This window comes from Megalops cyprinoides, chromosome 8 (assembly GCF_013368585.1).
Source record: "Megalops cyprinoides isolate fMegCyp1 chromosome 8, fMegCyp1.pri, whole genome shotgun sequence".
NCBI classification, from domain to species: Eukaryota; Metazoa; Chordata; class Actinopteri; order Elopiformes; family Megalopidae; genus Megalops; species Megalops cyprinoides.
The window spans coordinates 37,280,251-37,302,355 of NC_050590.1; the positions used below are offsets into that span (position 1 = coordinate 37,280,251).

Consider the following 22,105-nt stretch of genomic DNA (forward strand, 5'->3'; position numbering starts at 1 on the left):
ATTAAAATATATGCCACTCTACCCGTCTCCACTGCAACAGTAGAACGTTCTTTCTCAAAGCTGAAGCTGGTAAAAACAAGGCTCCGCAATTAGTGTGGTCAAGAGCGGCTGTGTGACCTCCTCCTGCTGGCCATAGATAAGGACATAGCAATCAACAAAAACGAGGTTCTGAAGATTTTTGTTGAAATGGCCCCTAATAGGCAGCTTCTCCTTTGAAGCTTTGCATTCTCAATATGATTTGGAGAAACTTATCAGATAGGATATTGTTTTCAATTATATTTCAATTAGTAGTAGTTAGGGTGGTTTACTTATTTGTATCAATATATTAATAAAGACCCTGTGCTTCATATAGCCTGTGAGGTTGTTTTTTTTTTTCCCGGGGGGGTGGGGGGGGGGGGGTGCCCTTTCTTCAGGTCAGAGCAACTGCCCCTCAAAATTCCTGTGCACGTCCCTGCTGAAGTTATTGATATATTACATTAGCTATTTATTTTATCTTTACTGTACATGTGGAGGTCTGGAAGTGTATAAGGAAACTAGACAATCTAATATGTTAGCCTTAAATAATATGTATTCTATCATACTTTGTATAGTGGAAAATATTGTTTGCATTAAGCACTACTACTGAAAAGTAATATGATGTGATTCTATGCCTAAATAATGCTGGGGGTTACCCTAGGTCATAAACATTGCATGTAGGCCATTGTAAGACACCGTTAGGGGGGTAATGTTGGGGGCTATTACAGGACAGTGGGTGACCTTGGAGAAGGAACACTGCCTTCAGCATTGGCCCTCCCTGGAAGTCACCCCAGAACCTTTGTGCACTATGTTGCTGTTCTATAGTCATGCCAACTTCTCCTATTGGTTCATAATCTACGCTTATTGTATCTTCTCTCCCTTCACTTTTCCTATTGGTTTACAGTCTATGCTTATTGTATCTTTTCTCCCTTCACTTCTCCTATTGGTTTACGGTCACTTGAGGAATCTTGACAAAGACTGAAAGAGTATGGACTCAGAGTCCATAAGGCTAAGTGTGAATTCTTCCAACCTTCTGTGGAGTACTTGGGGCATGTGATTGATGCCCAGGGCTTACACAAGGCTCCATCAAAGGTCCGGGCAATCACAGAAGCACCAGCACCACAAAACGTAAGTCAACTACAGTCCTATCTTGGTCTGCTTAATTATTACGGTAGCTTTATTCCTAACTGGGCATCCATGCTGAAGCCACTCCATCAGCTCTTATGCCAACACAAAGTGTGGAAATGGACAGCTCAATGTGAGTGAGCTTTTGCACAAACCAAGGAGGCGTTGAAATCTGATGTGCCGACACACTTTGACCCCTTGCTTCCTCTGCAATTAGCCTGTGACGCGTCACCTTATGGAATAGGTGGCGTAGTGTCACATATCATGCCAAATGGTGAGGAAAGAGCAATACGCTTGCATCACGCTCACTTAACAAGGCCAAAAGCAACTGCTCCCAAATAGAGCAAGAGGCATTGGGGATAGTGTTTGGTGTCCATAAGTTCCACCAATACCTTTTCGGGAGGAGGCTCACCCTTTTAACGGACCACCACCCTCTCAGCACCATCTTTGGGCCACACACAGGCATTCCGTCGTTAGCCGCGAGTCATATGCAAGGGTGGGCGTTGCTTCTCTCCACTCACACATGTGACATAAAGAACTGAAAGTCTGAGCTGCATTCAAATGCTGACGGTCTTTCCAGACTACCCTTGCCGGACACCCATGCTGTGTCAAATCAAGCGGACATCTTCTATTTCCAGCAAGTGGAAAGGACACCAGTTACCTGTGCACAAGTGAAACGTCATAGCAGAAATGACCCTGTGCTCTCTAAGCTGATTGATGCCGTGATCAGTGGAGTTAAGGTTGAGAGCTCTGCTGAACTGAAACCATACCTCTCAAGGATGAACGAACTCTCAGTCCAAGTATGTGGGCAGAGGGTAACCATTCCACCAAATCTGAGGAAAGCACTGCCGTAACAGTTACATTCAGGGCACTGCAGAATGGTCCGCATTAAAGAACTTGCAAGGAGCTACTTTTAGTGGCCGGGACTCGATGGTCACATCGAACACATGGTAAGGTCATGTTCCTCCTGTCAGAGAGTCCGCAACACACCACAGTTAGCCCCTCTACATCCGTGAGACTGGCCCAAGGAAGCGCGGCAACACATGCATGTCGACATTGCTGGCCCGTTTGAAGAGAGAATGTTGCTGGTAGCTATCGATGCACATAGTAAGTGGCCAGAAGTTGCAATCATGAGATGAACCACAGCCCAGAAAACCATTGAGAAGCTTGAGGAAATGTTCAGTTGTTTTGGCTTTCCGGAACAAGTGGTAAGCGACAATGGTCCTCAATTTCTCTCTGAAGAATTCGCAAAGTTCCTTGAAATGCATGGAGTCCAGCATATCCAATCTGCTCCGTATCACCCTGCTACTAACAGATCAGGAGAAAGATTTGTACAGAGCATTAAACACTCACTCAAGGCTTTGCAAGGACAAGGCTCACTCAATCAACGACTGCACGCTTTCTTGCTGTCATACAGAAATGCGACAAAGGAGTCTCCATAAACACTTCTTCTGAAACGACGTTTGCGTAACAACTTTGATCTGCTGAAACCACCCAAGACCAAGTCCATTGTGCTGTATCAACAGCATTCACAGATCGAAAGGCATGAGAAGACAGCCAAGGACAGAATCTTCTGTCCTGGAGACTTTGTGCTGGCATGCAATTACACAGGCAGTCCAAAATGGGTTCCAGGCACCATCATCGTACAGACAGGTCCCGTGTCCTACACCGTACAGACAGCAGAGGACATTGTCTGGAGGAGACACACAGATCAGCTGCTACAGGGAACTGTAGCACCAGCAACATCTTCACCTGTGGTGTGCTCACAACCAGCACCACAGCTCATCACTGAGGTGCCTACTGCCATCGGTATAGTGCTGCCCTCTCCGAAGTCTGCTTCTGCCACTCCAGGCCCGGTCTCTCCAACAGCTAAGCCTACGCCATCTCCACCTACACCTGTGACACTGCCCGTCACCTCAGGTGTTTCTTCACCCAAAGAAGTGTCTGTTCGTCGGTATCCAGTCGGGGAACACCAACTCCCAAAATGTTTGAGTTACTAGATAGTAGTGACATACCCAGTGAGTTGGGGCAGAATAAACCCCAGGGTAATGTCAGGATTTGAGGCAGGCTACCCTCATTTAGTTATGTAGCTTAGCTAACTTGTTTTGGAAAAAAAGGTTTGTTACATTGTGTTGTGACATTGTGAAATGTCATTTGAAATGTTATGTGCATGGAGTAATGTAGCTGCAGTACGGTAATATGTTGAGTTAATCTGTAATGGTGTATTACAGTCTAAAGTATCTTTAAAAAGGTAGTACTTTTCATTTAAGGGGGGAGGAGTATGTCATGTATCATCTAGGTACTATTGCAGAGTATTATGTTCCTTTCTGACACCCGTATTTGATTACTGCAGAGCATTAGGGGAATCTGTTTGCACAATGATGTATGTGAAACAAGTGTTTCAGTGAAGACGCATAGTTTTCAACTCCGACTCCGGATGGTCATTTGCCTGGTGTAAATTGGGATAACACCACAACAGAACACAAACCACATTTGTGTGCATTTCCTGAAGAAAATGCAATGTGTGGTTGCCTGCTTACATTATCAACCATACGTGAGAAAGGGTTAATGTCAGTATTGGAGTTGCGTCTGCCTTCTTATAACCCCTCTCTCTGCGCTTCGCACTGCACGTAGCCTTGAGACAGAGGAGTGTATGCACGTGACTTATAGTGGCTGCTGAACTCTGTAACTATTTCAGCTCATAACTCAGAAACAGTTCATCACAATGCTGAACTGAAGGTATTGTGTCAATCTGCACAATTTCTCCTATGTTTTCATGTAAATGTTTTGGGCAACCACAACAACAATTATAATAATAATAATAATAATAACAAAAATAAGACACACAAGAACACTAGTGTGCTTGCCAAAGGGAAACCACCCTAATAACTTTTATCACCAAGGTTTCTAATGGCAGTAATAAAATATTTCAAACTTTTCAATCTGCCAAATATTTGTGTAAGGTACAAAGTAGCCTGTGGAAAAATCACTGCTGTGATCCTGTCACCATGGATAGATAACTTTGTCCAGACAGCTCTTAAAACCTTAACTAATTTCCATAAATAGCTGCAGCTGCATGCTGCTTAAGACTGAGTTGGTGATTGACTCAGCATTCTTGTTAATCACTTCAGAAACTTTCCAATTAGGCCATGACCTGTAATATCACAAGAGGCGAATGTACAGGGCTCTGGTACTAAGGCACCTGGGAAGACAAATAGATAAATACATTTATTTTAATGTACTATGGTATCCTTGCATTTATCAAAGTCTAATTTCAACAACAGCTCCAACGGTTGATTACAGCATTGTCTTACTTCAGCAGCAAGTTCCTTTTTACCCTCAATAGTTTGTGCTGCCAATGTGTCCAGGTTCCAGAGCATGTGACAGTTCTCTGATTAGTCGAGAAAAACGGTCCCTCAGCTTATATGTTGCCATGCCACAGAAAGGGATAAATCCCATTAATGCAAACTGGGGGTAAGCCAGTGAAAAATAACTCTTCTGCTGATATAAATCCACCAGACGCCAGAGAAAGAGGGCCATTTAGTCAGGGTAGGTAGGGTCTTGGCAGGGGGACGGAAATGACATACAACTGTCATTTGGACTGCAGCTCGGCCACCGCAGCATCTGACGGCTCTATGTCCCAAGTCACACAGTCATTCCAGACATCTTGTCTTAGAAGAAAGGAATGCAGGCAGATAGTGGGAAAGGTAATGTAGAAGCTCAACTGGTTGTAGAGCAAGACATGTAATTTGACCTGGACTGTTCACATCAAAACGGCATTTTTTATTCTGGGTTTTAGCAGAAAGGGAGGTCGAAGAACATTTTTCAAATGAAGGAGAGATATTCAGTAAATAACACATGAAATGTGAAAGCTAAACAACATGAACATAAAGTTTCAAGTCTAACTCAAGTTGTGATGATTCAGCATCAGCAATCACTATCAAATGTTCCCCTGAACAGAAGAAAGTCTCACAGCCGCTGAGAACATAATGTAATTACACCTAGGAGTAAAATAATACAACACATCGCAGGAAAATTGTACAACTGCTCCATGAACTCGATTTTATAAAGCACTAATTAGGAATTCAAAGTAAACAGTTTTTCTTCCATTTGATGTAGGAGTCGTAATACATTTCAGACCTTTTGATATACCCCTTGATTATGACATGACCATGTAAAAACTGGATATCTGGGGCAGGGATATTAGTAAATAATGATTCTAAGATATTCAAAGGTCAGGGTGGCCATCTATTGATTGTGCAGAGGAGGAGCTGTTTATTCTTGAAGCTATAAGATTTGCAAACTGCTGACACAGGCAACATACAGGTTAAGAAGAATGATTTATCTGGGGAATTGTTAGAAGTCCAACGCTCTTCTTTTTTTCCAAGAGCATCATTAAATATTCTTGGCTGAAAAAGTGGTTGTTAGCAAATAGTCAGCATGTCTTGTTTTCTGCGCATTTACGATTTGACAGGGTAATTTTTTCTTGAGGTAATAAAAGCAAATCCCCCGTTTTAAAGATCTAAAAGACCTCCTTCTGCAGTATTGCAACGATTCTGCACTTTCTGTACTGCTAAAACATAGTAAGGTGTGTGAATAATTTATATAGAAAGACAGAATTATGGTTGTGAGTGTGATGTGTTGACTAATGGTTTTGAACAGTACTCTGGACCACAATGACTGCCTCATTCAAAGCTGTTGTCCAGGGTTTGTCTGAACCAAGTGTTCGTATAATTTCACTATACTCTCAGTGTTCAGATCACACATTTAAATCAAACTATCTAGAACATTTTCACAGACTTTTCATGTGTCAGGTTGTCTTGCATTTTTGTGACCCGCACCTCAGCATGAATTAATGAATAGTGTGAATGGGTAAACACAATCCTGGATCAGTAATAGGAACAAAGCAGAAAAACAAAAGCAATCATTCATTCTAAACTGTGTATATAAAATATAAAAATAATGTGTTATTAGACAAAAATGTTATAGTTTACTCTTAGGAACATTGCACAGAGCAATGGCATAGTACTTACAAATAGCCTGATGCATTTAACACCAGAAAAAACAAGGGTCACATTTATTTACATCTTTGAATATTATTTTTGTTCCCATTTAATCAATGGTATGAAAAATATGGAGGGATCTGTATGTATGTCTTCCCATCAGGCACAGGCTTGGTACCCCAAGGAATGGGGTTTTATTATCCAGAGAAAGGTGGTGAGGTGTTTGGGAAAGAATTAGACAAAAAATAAAACAACAGTAATATCACTGGGATTTGCATGCACAAGTTGTTTATGCCCCTGTAAATGCCATCGATTTTCTTGTCAGTGGAGTCCTTTAGTAACCACCCAGCTCTACGACTCATAGTGGAAAAGATTTTTGTTTGGGAGAAACAGAACAAGATGCTGAGCAGAATTTTCTTCCCTCAAGTGGAAAGGATGATTGGAATTGCATGTGTGACAGAGCAGCAGAAATCTGATGAAAAAAAAGACCCATGCTTAAAATCTCTCCATCTCTCTAATCAAGGGTCTCCTGGTGATCTGTCTATCTGTCTAACGGTCTACCTGTCTATGTTTTTGTCTGTTTAGCTGTCTATCTCTTTTTAAGAGTTTTGAACGAGAAGGTGGGAATTCCCTCATAGCGCCTCAGGAATAAGGAGCTAAACAGTGGAGTCAGGCTGTGGAATTATCCAATTAAAACTCATATTTAAATCCTACACAGAGGACTGGGGGAAAAGGCATTTTGAATACATGTGACTTTTATTTTGTAGTCAAAGTAGGGATTCTTTTATACCATTATAACTGAGCATTCAGTTACAGAAGAGAGAGAATCCACTTTCAATCAAGCACCTGTGGGGTCATTTTCACACATTAAAAACATCCCTGTCAATATGACACAGAAGCAAATGGGAAGACACACTTTTGTATGCTCCTGTCAACAAGATACAATCTCTCTGTGTCACATGCTATTACCACGACTGCACAATGCATCTGTGCGGCAACAGCATTGACTTGATTAACTGACCCTACTGACAGCTTAAGGCCTACATTCTATCCATTCATATGCCATTGAATATTCACTTAATCAGCTCAGTTTAACTACATTACTCAATATGATTCGAATGACAAACCTCCTGGCTGTAAGTCATTTTATGGTGTCCAGTTGCCCAGATAGCATGTTATGTACACTGAGGGAAATTGATGAGGGAAGGGAGTTGAGTGGTCACTACAATAGAGGGGGATTTTTTACTGCATAATCAACAATATATGGTTAGGCTGTCTCTCCATAATGCCACACGTGTTCTTTCACAGGACTCTAACAATCTGCATATACACTGCATACTTTGAGGAAATAAGCTGGGAGGAAATGGAGGTGATCTGCTCCCTGTAAGAGTTTCAGTCATCTCTCCTCCCAGCTATGATTCAGAGAGTCGTTACTGATTTGAAGACAGCTGGGAAACCACTCCAGCACCGGACTTCCCCTCCTGTGAGAGCTGGGGGGGTAGGGGGGTGAGACAGGGATCTCAGGCCATAGCTGTGGGGGGGGAGTAAGAAACTCCAGGATACCCGAGAGCATTGCTAACTATGCAAGAACAAGTTTCCATAGCAATTGCACACTGAGCCCAAAGCACATGTTTCTTCCCAGCAGAGATGGAAAGTTGACATTCATGTGTCTCAGATGCAGGGAAACACACTTCAGCAGAGCCATGTGACCAATTGCATCACTGCCACAAACACCAGATTCACACAGCCAATACTGAGCTGTAGGTTTTGACACATTAGATCCTAAAAACAGGAGACATTGTTGAGAAAGGGAGCATCTTAGCAGCAAGTTAGGAAGCAGTTTAAGCTTCATGATAATATTTTTGTAGCCTCATCTAATCTGTAGGCAAAGACCTTGAGATTAGTCAATACACACAGTCCCCGACTTGTCTGGTGGTTCGACTTCGACTTGGTTCAACTTACAATTTTTTGACTTTACAATGGTGCGAAAGCGATATGCATTCAGTAGAAACTGTACTTTGAAATCCCCGGCTAGCGATATTCGGTACGATACTCTCTTGCGATGATGGGCAGCGGCAGCGAGCCACAGCTCCCAGTCAGCCATGCGATCACGAGGGTAAACAGATACTCTACAGTGTACTGTGTTGCCAGCTTTTTTGGATATTGCGTTTTATGTTTTCACATCCCATCATGATGTAGGGGGAAGTTAGTGTTCTTCACAGGGGCAATGCCAATTATGTAGGGACAATGCCTACGATTAGAGAGGGGTACCACTTCCGTGTAAGGAATATCCTTACATGAGATACCAATTATGTTGGTGATAATTAAATTAAACACATGGAGGCGCCATACAGAATATGGCGTCTACCATAGTGGTTAAAATAAAATATCAGTCTCAAATTCGCTTCGTATATCAGTCTCATAAAATATAGTAAACTATGAATTTGGAACTTAATAATTAATAATTATTAATAATTAAATTAATAATCATAATCTAAATTACCACATCAATAGTTAATCTTAATCAAATCACAATCTTATCTATTTAGCTAACTAAACAAATAACACTGTTGATTGAACTAAGAGGTGAAGGTCTTCAGAATTCTGATCACCGGAGGCTGGCGATATTCATTCCACGTGTAATATTACAACACACAACCTTGGAAAAATAATGCATTTATTGAAATATAAAACCGAAGTAGTAACGCAGTATATTTATATACAATACGAGTGAGGCATTTGTGTATATTTACACATGTATGTAGGTATGTCTTGCGCAAATGTGCGAGCGTGTCATAGGGTGTGTGTTCCTTTGAGTCATGCGTGTGCTGCGCGTGCTTGCTGAACACACGCGTTCAAAGAGAACAAAGGAACATGCGTGTGGCGGCGAATTTGAGTTGCTTATGTGCATGTGTGAGCGAACATAACCTTTGTCTGGTACAGGATATGTTCGGACGATTGATAACCGTGGGGTTATTCTGTGCGGATTAAAAAGAGATACCGGGGGTTAGTAAAACGATACGCATGCAAAGACCCTACATCTCAGTGTGGTGTCTTAACTAACGCTGCGCGGTGAATAGCGTGTGAAATCAGTTAGGAACAACGAAACATGGCTAGTTACATTACTCGTAATGATTTGAAACACACGGATGTACAACATTCATCGATGTAGCTAACAATCGGGTGTTTAGCTATGCAAAGTCCTATGCCCAGGATTAACAGCCTACTGTAGCTCATTAAATGAGGTTCCAATCTTGCGGTTCCGTCGTCGGGTGGCAGGGGCTGGTCTGGTTCGGTCTGGATGAGGGTTTTGTTCGAGAGACGCGTTGAGGTGGATCCGGTCGCACCTTTGTCTCCGGCTAGTAACAAGTTCGCACTGCTCTGACCGCTGGCGCTGAAACTCGGCTCTTGCGTTATTGATCTCCGCGAGTAATTCGTCGCTATCTTGGAGAATCTGCTCTCAGTGTCCCGTCCGCGTGGTGCGGCCTTCGGGAGAGAGTGAGTGATGCGTCCGCCTTCTTCAGACGTACAAAAAGCAAGACAAGGCGCAAAGGAATGCAACCGTTTTTTTACTAGCATCGCTACAGGGGGCATTTCCTGTTTACTATAGCTGTTTTTTTTGGTTGGGTGAGAGGTCGTAAAACTGCAACATCACTTCCGTGAGATCGCGTTTCACATTAAATGCGATTTACGCATTACTGTCCGTAAAAGTTAAAACGAACAGTAAAAACGAATAAAATGGACGAATCTGTCAGTGGACAGCACTGTACCTACAATGTCTACAAAATTACAGGAGATATTCAACACTTTATTATAAAATAAGCTTTGGGTTAGATGATTTTGCCCAACTGTAGGCTAATGTAAGTGTTCTGAGCGTGTTTAAGGTAGGCTAGGCTAAGCTATGATGTTCCGTAGGTTAGATGTATTAAATATATTTTCAATTTACGATATTTTCAAGTTACGATGGGTTTAGTGGGACGTACCCATCGTAAGTCGAGGAGCTTCTGTATATGCCTGGAATTTGTAGACAGCTCACTTACTTTAACCATTGTAGGGGATATGGACACATACTTGCAACCAAAACCAAGTTTATCACAATGCTTACTCTGAGTATGTTCAAAATGTATATGGCCCTGGCCATCTGGGTAAGGAGAGGATTATCCTCTGTATGACTCCTCACCCTTATCAGGCCATAAAACACTGCTCTTGATTTATGACAAACACAAACATCCTGGTGCAGCTTTGCATGTGTATGTATGTATGTAACCCTCTGAGGCACCTGGTACCTCAGGTGAAGCTCCAATAGTGTTCAACAAGAGTTTACTAGAGATTCTCAGGTATTTGCCATGCAGCGTCTACATGGGCTTCCATTGTCCAATCAGATGACCAAACTGTGTAACCATGTAAAGTGTGTGGTTCCCTTAGCTTCCTCACCTGGTTCCCTGATTCCTTCTTAGCTCTTCTGCTATGGGACCCCTCCTTGCTCCATGCATCTGGTTTAGGGGGTGGTCTTTCCCCCTAAAACAGACGCACCTAATTTTTTTAATTCAGCTAGTTCTGGAAGGGGAAGACCTCTCAACCACCATAGCATCCTGAGCTCATCTCCAGATGTCCAGACGACAAAGCTCTTTCCAGCATGCTCCGTTACAAATCCACAACCAACTCTGGAAGCAAGACCCTCAACAATAAATGACACTCTTGGAGACTGAAATGCTCCAACATGAAGCTGGAGGCTGTCAGTAAAGACAGCTATCTCACTGAGTACGAAGTTGAGCGTGTCTTTTCACCGTTCCCGTGTCAACGGCATTCCTGCCTGGCAAGGTCTCCAGAAGACTTAACTGTGTGTTATATGTTGTGCGAAGACAGGTATCATGGGTGCGAAGACAACAGAAACTCTGGAACATCCCTCATTTTGATTAAGTGTGCCTGGCAAGGAAACCAGAAGAAGCAGACCTCTAGTGTCAGACTTGCTGCGTTTGTTTCTGCAACAGATAACCCCATGCTTACCTCTCTGTCTCCTGTGACAAGCCCAGAAGCCTCTGGTGGACAACAGACTGTGGCCTGCCCTGTAGGTGCACTACAAATGACCTACCATCCCCTCAGATCTAATGGACTGGCCCTCTTGATTATACCCAATGAGTATTGTTGTGTAATACTGGCATAGTGAGTAGCCTAGCTGATTTCATCTTGTGTGAGATTTGTATAGTGATATATTTCCTCATTACAGTTATGAAACTGATTAGATTAGCTTACAAATAGTTAATTTTATGTCAAATTAGATAACCTGTACAGTTAGACTCATGTCTAATTAATGTTTCATCAGCACACATCAAACTGCCGTTATCACTTCATGATCTCCTGTAGCTTGACTCGGCCTCTGAAAGCCCAGTCCGACACTCACACTTAGCTTTACCTTTACATTCCCCCTTTTGTTTTGTCTTATTATTAGTTACTCATTAATTCATTTATTAATTATATCATCAAATCATCTGTGTTTTATATTGACAAAATGGGCTCTAACTTTATTAATTTTTATATTCATTGAATATAAAAATATTCATTCTCTGTGTAAGACCCTGATTTATAATTTTGACACAGACAAATTTTTGCGGGATTTGATTAATAGATATTCAAGGAGGATTGTGATCACTGTTTTTTCTTGAGAGACACTTTATTCTTTGGAAATGATGATATTCCTCTATTCAAAGTTGAAATTGTCTATAAATAATCTGAGCTAAAGGAAATATTCCACTGTCAATTTTTGTCATGTTTTAGTTAAAACACATTACGGGTAGACAAGTAAATATAGAGAGAGGTACAATTAAATAACACTTGTGGATTAACAAATGATTAACAGGGTGTAGATTTTAATATGTTCCAAATAGGGCCATATTTTCTTCCTAAAACACAATTACAACGTCTCAGATCACACTGAAATCTCATTAAAATCTGGGTCTCTGTTTGTAATATTTCATATTTGTTTAGGACTCCTTTAGCAGCAGTGGTCATTATCTGCAAGGATGAGCTCATCCATCTGAGCACAAACAGATGAGTGCTATAGATAAACACATCAATATCATTAGTTGAAGGAAAAAGTAACCGCACCATTCAACTTAATTTACTGTTGGAGGCTCTGTTACATGAATGTGTAAAGCTGAGGCCCCCGATTTGATCAACATTTTTCATTAACTTTGACAGGCAAATACATGGAAGTGTATCTGTTTATTCTGCAAACATGGTTTGGTGAGTTCAGTGATTACCAACTTTTTTTGTCAAATTTAAAGATAAAATGTAAGTACACCTAGACATGAATGCATGTCATTAAAAGAATCTAGACATGAAAGTATCTGAATGTACTCGACTAAGAAGTAAATACCTCTATACTTTGGATTCATGGGTTTACTGTTTCTGACTTTGGTGAGATCTACAATATTCACATTTATAACAATCAATGGAAATATGTAATATGATTCACATGCCCTGTGGACATCACAGGGCAGACCCGATTGTTATATCCCTGTATCACAGTTATTTAAACAAGAACATCTGAAAATGTAACCTTTCATTTTTTCAACCACATTAGCACCTTAAAATATATAGTGTTGTTCATATTCCAACAATTTGTGCAATTTAAGACATACAGTACTGAAATATCTAAAAGCATTGGCATTATGTTTAGAGTTTAAGTAAAATGAAACAAATGGTAACAACTTATGAGAAATAAATAAAAATTCCATTTACCAGCAATAATAAGAGCAACAGCCACAACATACAACAGCAATCAAACTCATTCTAATCCCTGAAGGCTAGGAGCACCCCCTAACAGAAACCCTTGGCATATGACTGATTTGACACAGAGTAACAACATAGTTGTATCCTTGCTGAAAAAAAGGTTAAATTCTTCCTGAATTTGTCAAGAGCACAGCAGTTTTATGGAATCACAACCATTTTTGCCAGCCTTTTCCAATGCAGGAGCTCTGCAACCATCTTGGTGCAAGTATAAGTCCTTAATTTTACCACACTGCCCTTCCTACTTCAACAACCAGGTTGTTCAGGGACACTGGGCAGGGGCTCTGATCACTGTACACATTATATCATCATTCACCTGGAAATATCAACTACAGTCCTGCTTGGGTTGAAGTGCCAGTCTTCCACTGTTACTTCCATTCCAAATGTCTACAGTGGAGTTTGACTAAGGGAGACTGTCTCCCTTTACTGACCAGTTTCTGCTGGAGATCTTTGTCTATCCTAGTCCAGCTCTCTCTCTTGTCTGCCTGTGTCAGATCCTGTCTGTCTGTCTCTGTCACACTCTATGAAGGACTGGTATTGGAGCCAAACGTGGAGTGACCATGGTGATATGAGTAGGGGGGCAGTGGCATGACCTGGGACAGCCACAAAGAATCCAGATGTTCACTTCATATCCTGACAAGATTTAGAGCTGAACTATGGGGTTGTTCTCTGAGTGTGTATGAATGAGGATTTAGTGTAAGAGAGGACTACTGAGTCTGTTTCTCTGAGTGTGTGTATATAGGTTTAGAACAGGATTAATGAGTGATTCTCTGAGTTTCTGTGTGTAAGAGGGTTTAGACCAGGACAGCTGAGTTTCTAAGAAGCCTCTGAGGGAAGTTTGCATCAAGCTGCCCAGCTCTTAGTGTGGCTTCCCACAGCAGAAGTACTGTAAAGCACTCCTTTTCATACTGAAATATCAACAGTTATAATTAATACAATAGGGAGAAGAAAGACCGTGTTGGCTGCATGTCGTCACGAGCTGAGTCAGGCGTGTCCCGCAACTAGTCAAGGCAGTGACGTCTCTCACTTTGTCTTTACAAGAAAAAAGTTTCAAGTCATCACAGAAACTTTCGCTTTGGATTCCACTTGTCCATTAATGTCTTGTGCAAATAACTATGTTTTATGCAATATGTCTTCATATGATAAAAATAGAAACAACAAAAAACATGATAATAATAAGTATAACAGTCTCCTGAAACATCACAGACAGAGAAGGCTGTTATTTGGTTCGTGGGGAGCTGTCTGTATGGAGGTCCCAGCAGGATTGGCAGCAGTGTTGGTACCATTTTCTGTCCTGACAGAGGCCCCTCTCCCAAATCAACCTGCAGTAGACAGGCCAGCGGTCTGCGCAGATGTGAGTCAGAGCCACTGGAGAGGAACATCAGCACCAACATCACCATCAGCACTAACATCCACCACCAGGATGAACATTACCAGCAACGCTATTAAAACACATGTTGAGTATACCAACATGGAATACCAAACAAATTGATTGACACCCAATTGTCTGTTAGCTTACCAAGACGGGGGAATGTGATGTTTTTGGTGTTGGTGTTGACTTTTTCATCACATGCCCCTTGATAACATTGTCTGTACGTTGGGGGCTTATAATACACTGGACAATCATTGCCATGGCGTCCAGTCACTTTGTGCATACAATGGACAACTCTGGACTGCAAGCCTCTCCCACAAGTTGTTGAGCACTAAAGCAAACCAATGGATAGTGTGTCATTAATGTCAGCACAGATATTCTACTATGACCAGATATTCAGTTCCAGCATCCCTTTTGTCCTTCACCTAGGAGGTTCTGGATGGTGACAGAAGATTCTGGTGCTGACTATGGATGCTCTGTGTTAGAACCCATTCAAGAATGTTCAGAATGAGCCAGCAAATCAGAATATTTGTAGCCTCAATAATGGCCAGACAGATGGCCAGAGCACTATATGTGATATCAGCTATGATGTGATTTCCATCATTCAAGTGAATGGATTACAGGGGAGAATTACAGGGCAGCATGGTGATGAAAACTCATGTAACAGAAACTACAACATTTTAAGTTATCACTTCTTTTGCATGGAAATTGCACTTACAAATTCAAATTTGATATTCTTCTAGATTATTTTAGTTTGAGTATCCACAGTCTGATCCACATCTGACCTGTGTGCATGTAATAGTGGGTGAGAATGTGTGTCTAATTATGTGCATGTGTGTGTATGTGAGTGTGTATGTGCTTGTATGTGTCCCTGTATGTCCTTGTATGAGCACCTTAGACCAGACTCCTGTCTTCCACTCATTGCAGTGGGTGTGGTCTTCACATGGCTCCTCGCCAGTAGGCTGGGAGGCAATGTCACACCTGCCCTGTGGGTCTGTGCAGGTGACTGTGCGTTTACGGGTGCCATGCCCACATTCTGAGGAGCACTGAGGAAAGGGAGAGAGAAAAGTCCATAAAACATACGCCTAAACTGAGAGAGAGATTCTGTAACAATGCAGGCACTGTCACACTGCCCTCTACAGGATAAAAAAAAATACCTCCGACATTCCCATAGTATCCATTAAGTTTATGTTATTTAAAGAGATCAAAATTAAATAAAGGATGGTAAAAGTATTTTAATGTGTTGCATATATTTCTAAAATATCTGAGATATGAGGAGATAAACCGTGGGTGAACCTTGGTCCATTCTGAGGTCTCCCAGAGGACGTCGCAGTGCTGGGTCTCACAGGTGTGTGTGGTTGGGGGTTTTGGCCCTGCGCAGTACAGGTCCAGAGTGCCAATGTAGGACCCATTCTGCAGCTGGGACACACACACCACCTCCCTTTGCTGCAGCCCTGCCCCACAGGTGACAGAACACCCCCCCCACTCATCCACCATCCACCTAGAGACCACCACACAGAGGAGTTGGGATGAAAAAAGTGGGTGAGAACAGACATGAAAACACTATGCAACATAACTGTGGAACAGTTCATCTTTCTCTTCAATAGTCTTTTAACAGCAAAAAAGTCTAGCTCAATATGAATTTAAGTAAAAGGCCCTGGTGGATCCAGTATCCAAAACAGTTTATGAGTGTTTGAATGTGCATAATTAGGACTGCAGTCCTCATACCATCATGTCAAACTGATTTCTTACAACTCGGCAGGGAACAGTACAGCATGTCCAATCACTCCAGTCCTCTAATTCCATACAATACTGAAATGCTCGACAGCATGTTCCTGAGCTTTATATATGACTTCTTTATATAATACCCTCTCAGGGTTTCTCTTCAAGACTTATTATTACACTAATCTAAAGGAAAATGCACAGTGCTTGCTAACATCCACTAACAGGTCTCTCTCGGTGCTTTGGCCCTTTCCCAGCTTTGGTGATACCTGAACTTATGAGGTTATATGCACATATAAGTACAAGGCTTGTTCTGCATTAAGTGTTCACATGCATTGGTGTGGCTTTGTGGTCTGTGCACACATGGACTCTGTGTAAATTGCATTAGGGGAAGGGCATACAGGTGACCTGAGGGCGTACAGGTGACCACATGGCTCTTACCGTGAGGGACATGGGTGGGTGTGGCAGCGTATGACTTCTGGCAGTGGCCTGCTTTCCAGGTGACAGTGGCTGTCATTGACAAGGGTCATTGTTTCATTGACAAGTTTTGCACAGGAGACAACTGTTTTTCTCTCACCTGTAAAAAACCGAAGGAGTCCATGACACACCTTAAATGTGGCTGTCACAGTACCACAGAAAAGAGAAGAGAGCACGTACAGCTTCAGATCATGCTGTCTCATAGTTTTAAACACTTAAGTAAGTTTTAAACACTGATAAGAAACTTCTATAAATATGCCTAAACACATCTAATGCAAATGCATCTTAAAACACACCCCCAAACACACCCACTTTCTGCTGCCATGTATTTTACTCCCAAAAACTCCATCACAGTGTCTACAGCTGGAGGGGAATCATAAAACAAAGCACAGTTCATTATAAACAGTAAAATCAGAGAGATGGAACAGAGCATCTTTTAAAAATATCACATAATAAACCAAGGCCTTATCAGGCAGACAGGCTATGGTCACTGTAAAAAACCTTTCCAGGCAGTCAGGTGGTCTGACACATGGGTCATGGCTATACTGCTTAACCACAGGTGGGTGGGAAGCTTCTAGAAGGCTTATTCAATCAGGAACCACAAGAATGCCCTGCACTCTGGCTCGCTTAATCAACCCACACTGATCTCTCCTCTTCACAACTTGTACGTATTCACAGATCAAAAAAGAACAGAAATTTCTGGGCAGAGAATTGAGATGTGAGGCAGTCAAATAGATTCCACTAGCCATTCATCTACAAACAATTAATGATGAACTGGACAGATGAACTGGAATCAAATAGCTGAACAGTGCTTTTCTCTACATTTTAAAGCTATACATCTATAGCTGGGTGCATACCACTACTGGATTTAAAATTTTAGTAATTTCCGTGCTATTATCATGTTATTGCTCTTTTTACTGCTATTGCTGTGAGCTGTATTTGTATTGTATCCTCTATCTGACTCATCAACATCAGCTTTTAAATCTAGCACACATACATTGTAATTAGTGTGGTTGCCCAAAGGCAATTATTATTATTATTATAGCTCTAACTGCGCCTAAACCGTTCACTCTACAGACACCAAATGCCAAATCAACCAGTTCGTTCACCATTGGCGTGCTTCTATTTTTGTAAATTCATAGTTTTACAGTTTTAATGATATTCAAAAACGACTCTAATTTTACAACCATTCAAAAAGATAGGAGTTTAGAGGGCCGAAGCCCCGCACTCCTCTGTTACTAACTTTCTAAACTGTCGTCTCCACGAATACTGGCTCTACACACATAAAAATACAATAAAATAGAGCTAGACTTGTGCAGATTCAGTTTAGTGCTGTGATGAACGGTTTATGAATTATGAGCCGAAATACTCACCAAGTTCTCTCCACACGCTCAAGTTAAATGCTAACATTCCTGCTCGCATTCCGACATTTACATATCCTCAACGGAAAGACAGGTATTGTCAAGCTTCTCCTGTTGCAACAGAGCCCATCAGAGAGTCGTGCTCTGAACTTGCTCCTCTGTGCACTTTCAGTGCTTACGTCACTGCCTAAGACTTCATTAAATATTGTTGTTTCCAATCAAACTTGTGGCAACTTGCCTTTAGCTCAACTGGTAATGACACCTGCCATAAGAGTTTGACTGAGCAGGGAGACCAGGGTTTAAAACTCGCTTCCAAATCCTTTTTTTTAATTACCTAATTACATGTATGCTCACTAATGCACACAGGCAACCACACTTCACATTTTCTCCAGTAAATGCACACAAATCTAGTTCTTATTTGTAATTTGTTAATATTGTAATTGCAAACAAGTGTATTACAAGTGAATGACCCACAATACAAAACATATTTACAAGTGGGTTAGTGGTTAAAGGCAAGCAGAGTTGGTACTGTGTGACACTAAGACTCCGCAGTTTGGAGCCATCTGGTTCCACCCACTGGTTAATCTATAAGGTTACACTTACCCAAACTCCAGAACACACAAAGTCATCATTTCCATCAAGTTGCCTGGCCATGTCTTTCCAATTATCATGCCTTGTTTGCACTGACACATTTACATTTACATTTATTTATTTAGCAGACGCTTTTATCCAAAGCGACGTACAAAAGTGCATACAGTAAGTATAGTGACAGTACGGGGACAGGATGTGTATAGTTCCACAATGAGACAGTTCTCAGCTGGGAGCAAGGTCAGTTTGAGGACACAGTACTCAGATTTGTACAACTACGTAGTACATGCTTGCAGACAGATTACATGGGCCTTCATCCTTTTGCCACAGCTCAATGCCTTATTGAAAGGCAATTTTTAGTGGATGAATGGCCCTTCCTCACTGTCTGTGACAGTGGACATTGAACAGTAATCATCAAAAATGAGCAAAAATATTTTCCACTCCCAGCTCAGGAAGGACTGGGAGCAATAGTTGGCATCACTTTTAAAACCTGGCATACAGGTGTTCAGCTGGGTTAAGATCCCAGAGTGCAAGCACTGAATCTCACTCAAATGATATAATACTCAAAGAACAAACTCTCAAGTGTATTTAAAAGGGCTAAATCAGAATTAAATTTGTAATGTCATGTACTAGGCATTACTTACACTCTAGGAATGTTTACGATCATGAAGCTTTTCCCATGGTGATGTCAGTGCTCCGCCTCCTTAGCTGTCGAGTTTTTGTTTTTTCCTTTGCCCATGTGCTTTTGTTTTCCTTGTGTTTTAGTCCTGCCCCGCTCCCCGCCCGGTCTCCGCCTGCCTGATTGCCTGCACACCTGCTTCCCATTCCCTCGTCTGCCCTGCCCTATATCTTCCCTGCTTTTCCCTGTCCTGTTGCTAGTTCGTCACAGTGTTTTTCGCCTGTTTCGTCCCCGCGTTTGCTTTATGCTTCTGTCTGCCTGTCTCCCGGTTTTCGACCCTGCTTGTTTTCGGATTAGCGAATTGCCTGACGATTCCATTAAAGACGCACGGAACCCGACGCTCCCGTGGTCCACGCCTGAGTCCCTGCCTGAGCCCCGACAGTACGAACTAGCCATCATGGACTCAGCGGACCTACCCCAGTTGCGGGCTGCACTGGAGCTGCAGGGCGCGTTGCTGGGGGGGCACCAAACCCAGCTGAGAACCATCGGCCGGTCCCTGGAGGGATTCGCTGCCAGCCTTGCCAGCATCACATCTCAGCTGCAGCAGTTGCAGCTGAGCCAGGATAACCGCCCCTCGCCGCCCGCTGCAGCCCCCCCATCTGCTCCTACTGTACCCCCTAACCGGGAGCCCCGTCTGCCACCTCCCGAGTCATACACGGGGAATCCGGGAACCTGTCGGTCGTTCCTCTCCCAGTGCTCCCTGGTTTTTGAACTGCAGCCTTCCACGTTTCCCACGGATCGGGCGAAGGTCGCCTATGTCATTACCCTGCTGACGGGACGCGCCAGGGAGTGGGGCACTGCGGTTTGGGACGCCGGCGTCCCTTTCTGCCGTTCCTTCGCGGCCTTTGCGGAGGAGATGAAGAGGGTCTTCGATCGATCCAGACATGGTCGCGAGGCTGCGAGGGAGATGCTCTTGATTCGCCACCGGCGTCGGTCAGCGTCGGACTTTGCTATTGACTTCCGCACCCTCGCTGCCTCCAGCGGCTGGAATACGGAGGCTCGATGCGACGTTTTTCTCCACGGCCTTACTGAGTCCGTCAAGGATGAGCTGGCCACCCGGGAACTGCCGGCCAGCTTTGACGCCCTGGTGGACCTGGCTATCCGAATCGACCAGCGCCTGGCGCAGCGGCGCCGGGAGAGAGGAGTCAGTGAACTGCCGAGCCCCTCTCGAGCACAACTGCCCACGCCAGTTGCCCACGCCCCGCTGGTCCGCATCACTCACGCCACCCCTCCTGTGAGCTTCCTCATCTCCGGCAACCATCGCGAGGAGATCGTCCTACACATATTAGACACCCCACAAGCTTCCGTGGTCATGGGCCATCCCTGGCTCGCTCGGCACAACCCCCACGTTGACTGGCAGGGCAACAAGATTCTGGGCTGGAGCCCATTCTGCCACTCCCACTGTCTTCGCGATGCTCTGGCTCCCGCGTCGCTAGACGCTCCCTCGCCCGAGGAATTCCCGGATCTGTCGGCAGTGCCGCCGGAGTACCTGGACTTGAAGCCGGTGTTCAGTAAGTCCCGCGCCACCTCGCTTCCTCCGCATCGCCCCTACGACTGCGCGATCGACCTCCTGCCCGGCTCCTCACCCCCAAGGGGGGGCCTGTACTCCCTGTCCCCGCCAGAGAGGGAGGCCATGGATCGCTACATCCGGGAGTCTTTAGCTGCCGGGATCATCCGCCCGTCCTCCTCGCCTGCAGGGGCTGGATTTTTCTTCGTAGGGAAGAAGGACGGCTCCCTTCGTCCCTGCATTGATTACCGTGGTCTCAACGCCATCACCGTTAAGAATCGCTACCCCCTACCGCTCCTGTCCACTGCTTTTGAGTCGCTGCAAGGGGCCACCGTCTTTAACAAACTCGACCTCCGCAACGCCTACCACCTGATCCGTATCCGTGAGGGAGACGAGTGGAAGACTGCCTTCAACACTTCTTCCGGGCACTATGAATATCTGGTCATGCCATTCGGTCTGACGAATTCCCCAGCTGTGTTCCAGTCACTGGTAAACGATGTCCTCCGTGACATGCTGAACCAGTATGTGTTCGTTTACCTGGACGACATACTCGTCTTCTCCCGTTCCTTACCCGAACACGTCCGGCATGTCCGTCGGGTTCTCCAACGCCTGCTGGAGAACCACCTGTATGTCAAGGCAGAGAAATGCGAATTTCATCGGGACACCGTCTCTTTCCTGGGTTTCGTGATCACGGCGGGTAACATCCAGCAGAAGGTGCGAGCTGTAGAGGAGTGGCCTCGCCCCACTTCCCGTCGGGAGCTGCAGCGCTTCCTCGGCTTTGCTAACTTTCACCGCCGCTTCATTCGGAATTACAGTTCGATAGCGGCTCCCCTCACTGCCTTGACATCAGTCAACAGGGCATTTACCTGGTCCCCGGGAGCGGAGGAGGCGTTCCGCAACCTGAAGGGCCGCTTCACTTCAGCGCCCATCCTGACCCAGCCCGATCCTGCCCGGCAGTTCATCGTGGAGGTGGATGCCTCAGACGTGGGAGTGGGGGCCGTCCTGTCTCAGCGCTCTGCCACCGACAGCAAACTCCACCCCTGCGCTTACTACTCCCATCGCCTCTCGCCCACGGAGCGCAATTACGACATCGGCGATCGGGAGCTACTAGCAGTTAAACTGGCGCTGGAGGAGTGGAGGCATTGGCTGGAGGGGGCAAAGACGCCGTTCCTGGTATGGACAGATCATAAGAACTTGGAGTATATCAGGTCGGCTAAGCGTCTGAACCCCCGACAGGCCCGCTGGTCTCTGCTTTTTTCCCGGTTCAACTTTACTCTGTCCTACCGACCGGGAACCAAGAATGGGAAACCTGACGCCCTGTCTCGCCAGTTCGCGCCAGCAGACGAGACTCCGGAACCCAGCACCATTTTACCTGCCCGATGCTTGGTTGCAGCGGCACAATGGGACATTGAGAACGTCGTCCACGCCGCCCTCCGGACCGAACCGGGTCCTAGCTCCTGCCCCCCT

At 44.1% G+C, this 22,105-nt stretch overlaps 1 protein-coding gene across 1 annotated transcript in view; it reads right to left on the bottom strand.

The window, feature by feature from the left end:
- LOC118781686 (A disintegrin and metalloproteinase with thrombospondin motifs 17-like) overlaps nt 1-22,105 on the bottom strand; it is a 108,461-nt gene that overhangs the window by 11,981 nt on the left and 74,375 nt on the right. The window contains exons 18-20 of the mRNA XM_036534687.1: nt 16,468-16,603; nt 15,601-15,805; nt 15,164-15,350 (exon numbers count right to left, since the gene is read on the bottom strand). Of these exons, the coding sequence (XP_036390580.1) occupies nt 15,164-15,350; nt 15,601-15,805; nt 16,468-16,603 (528 nt within the window). The remainder of the gene's footprint in view (nt 1-15,163; nt 15,351-15,600; nt 15,806-16,467; nt 16,604-22,105) is intronic.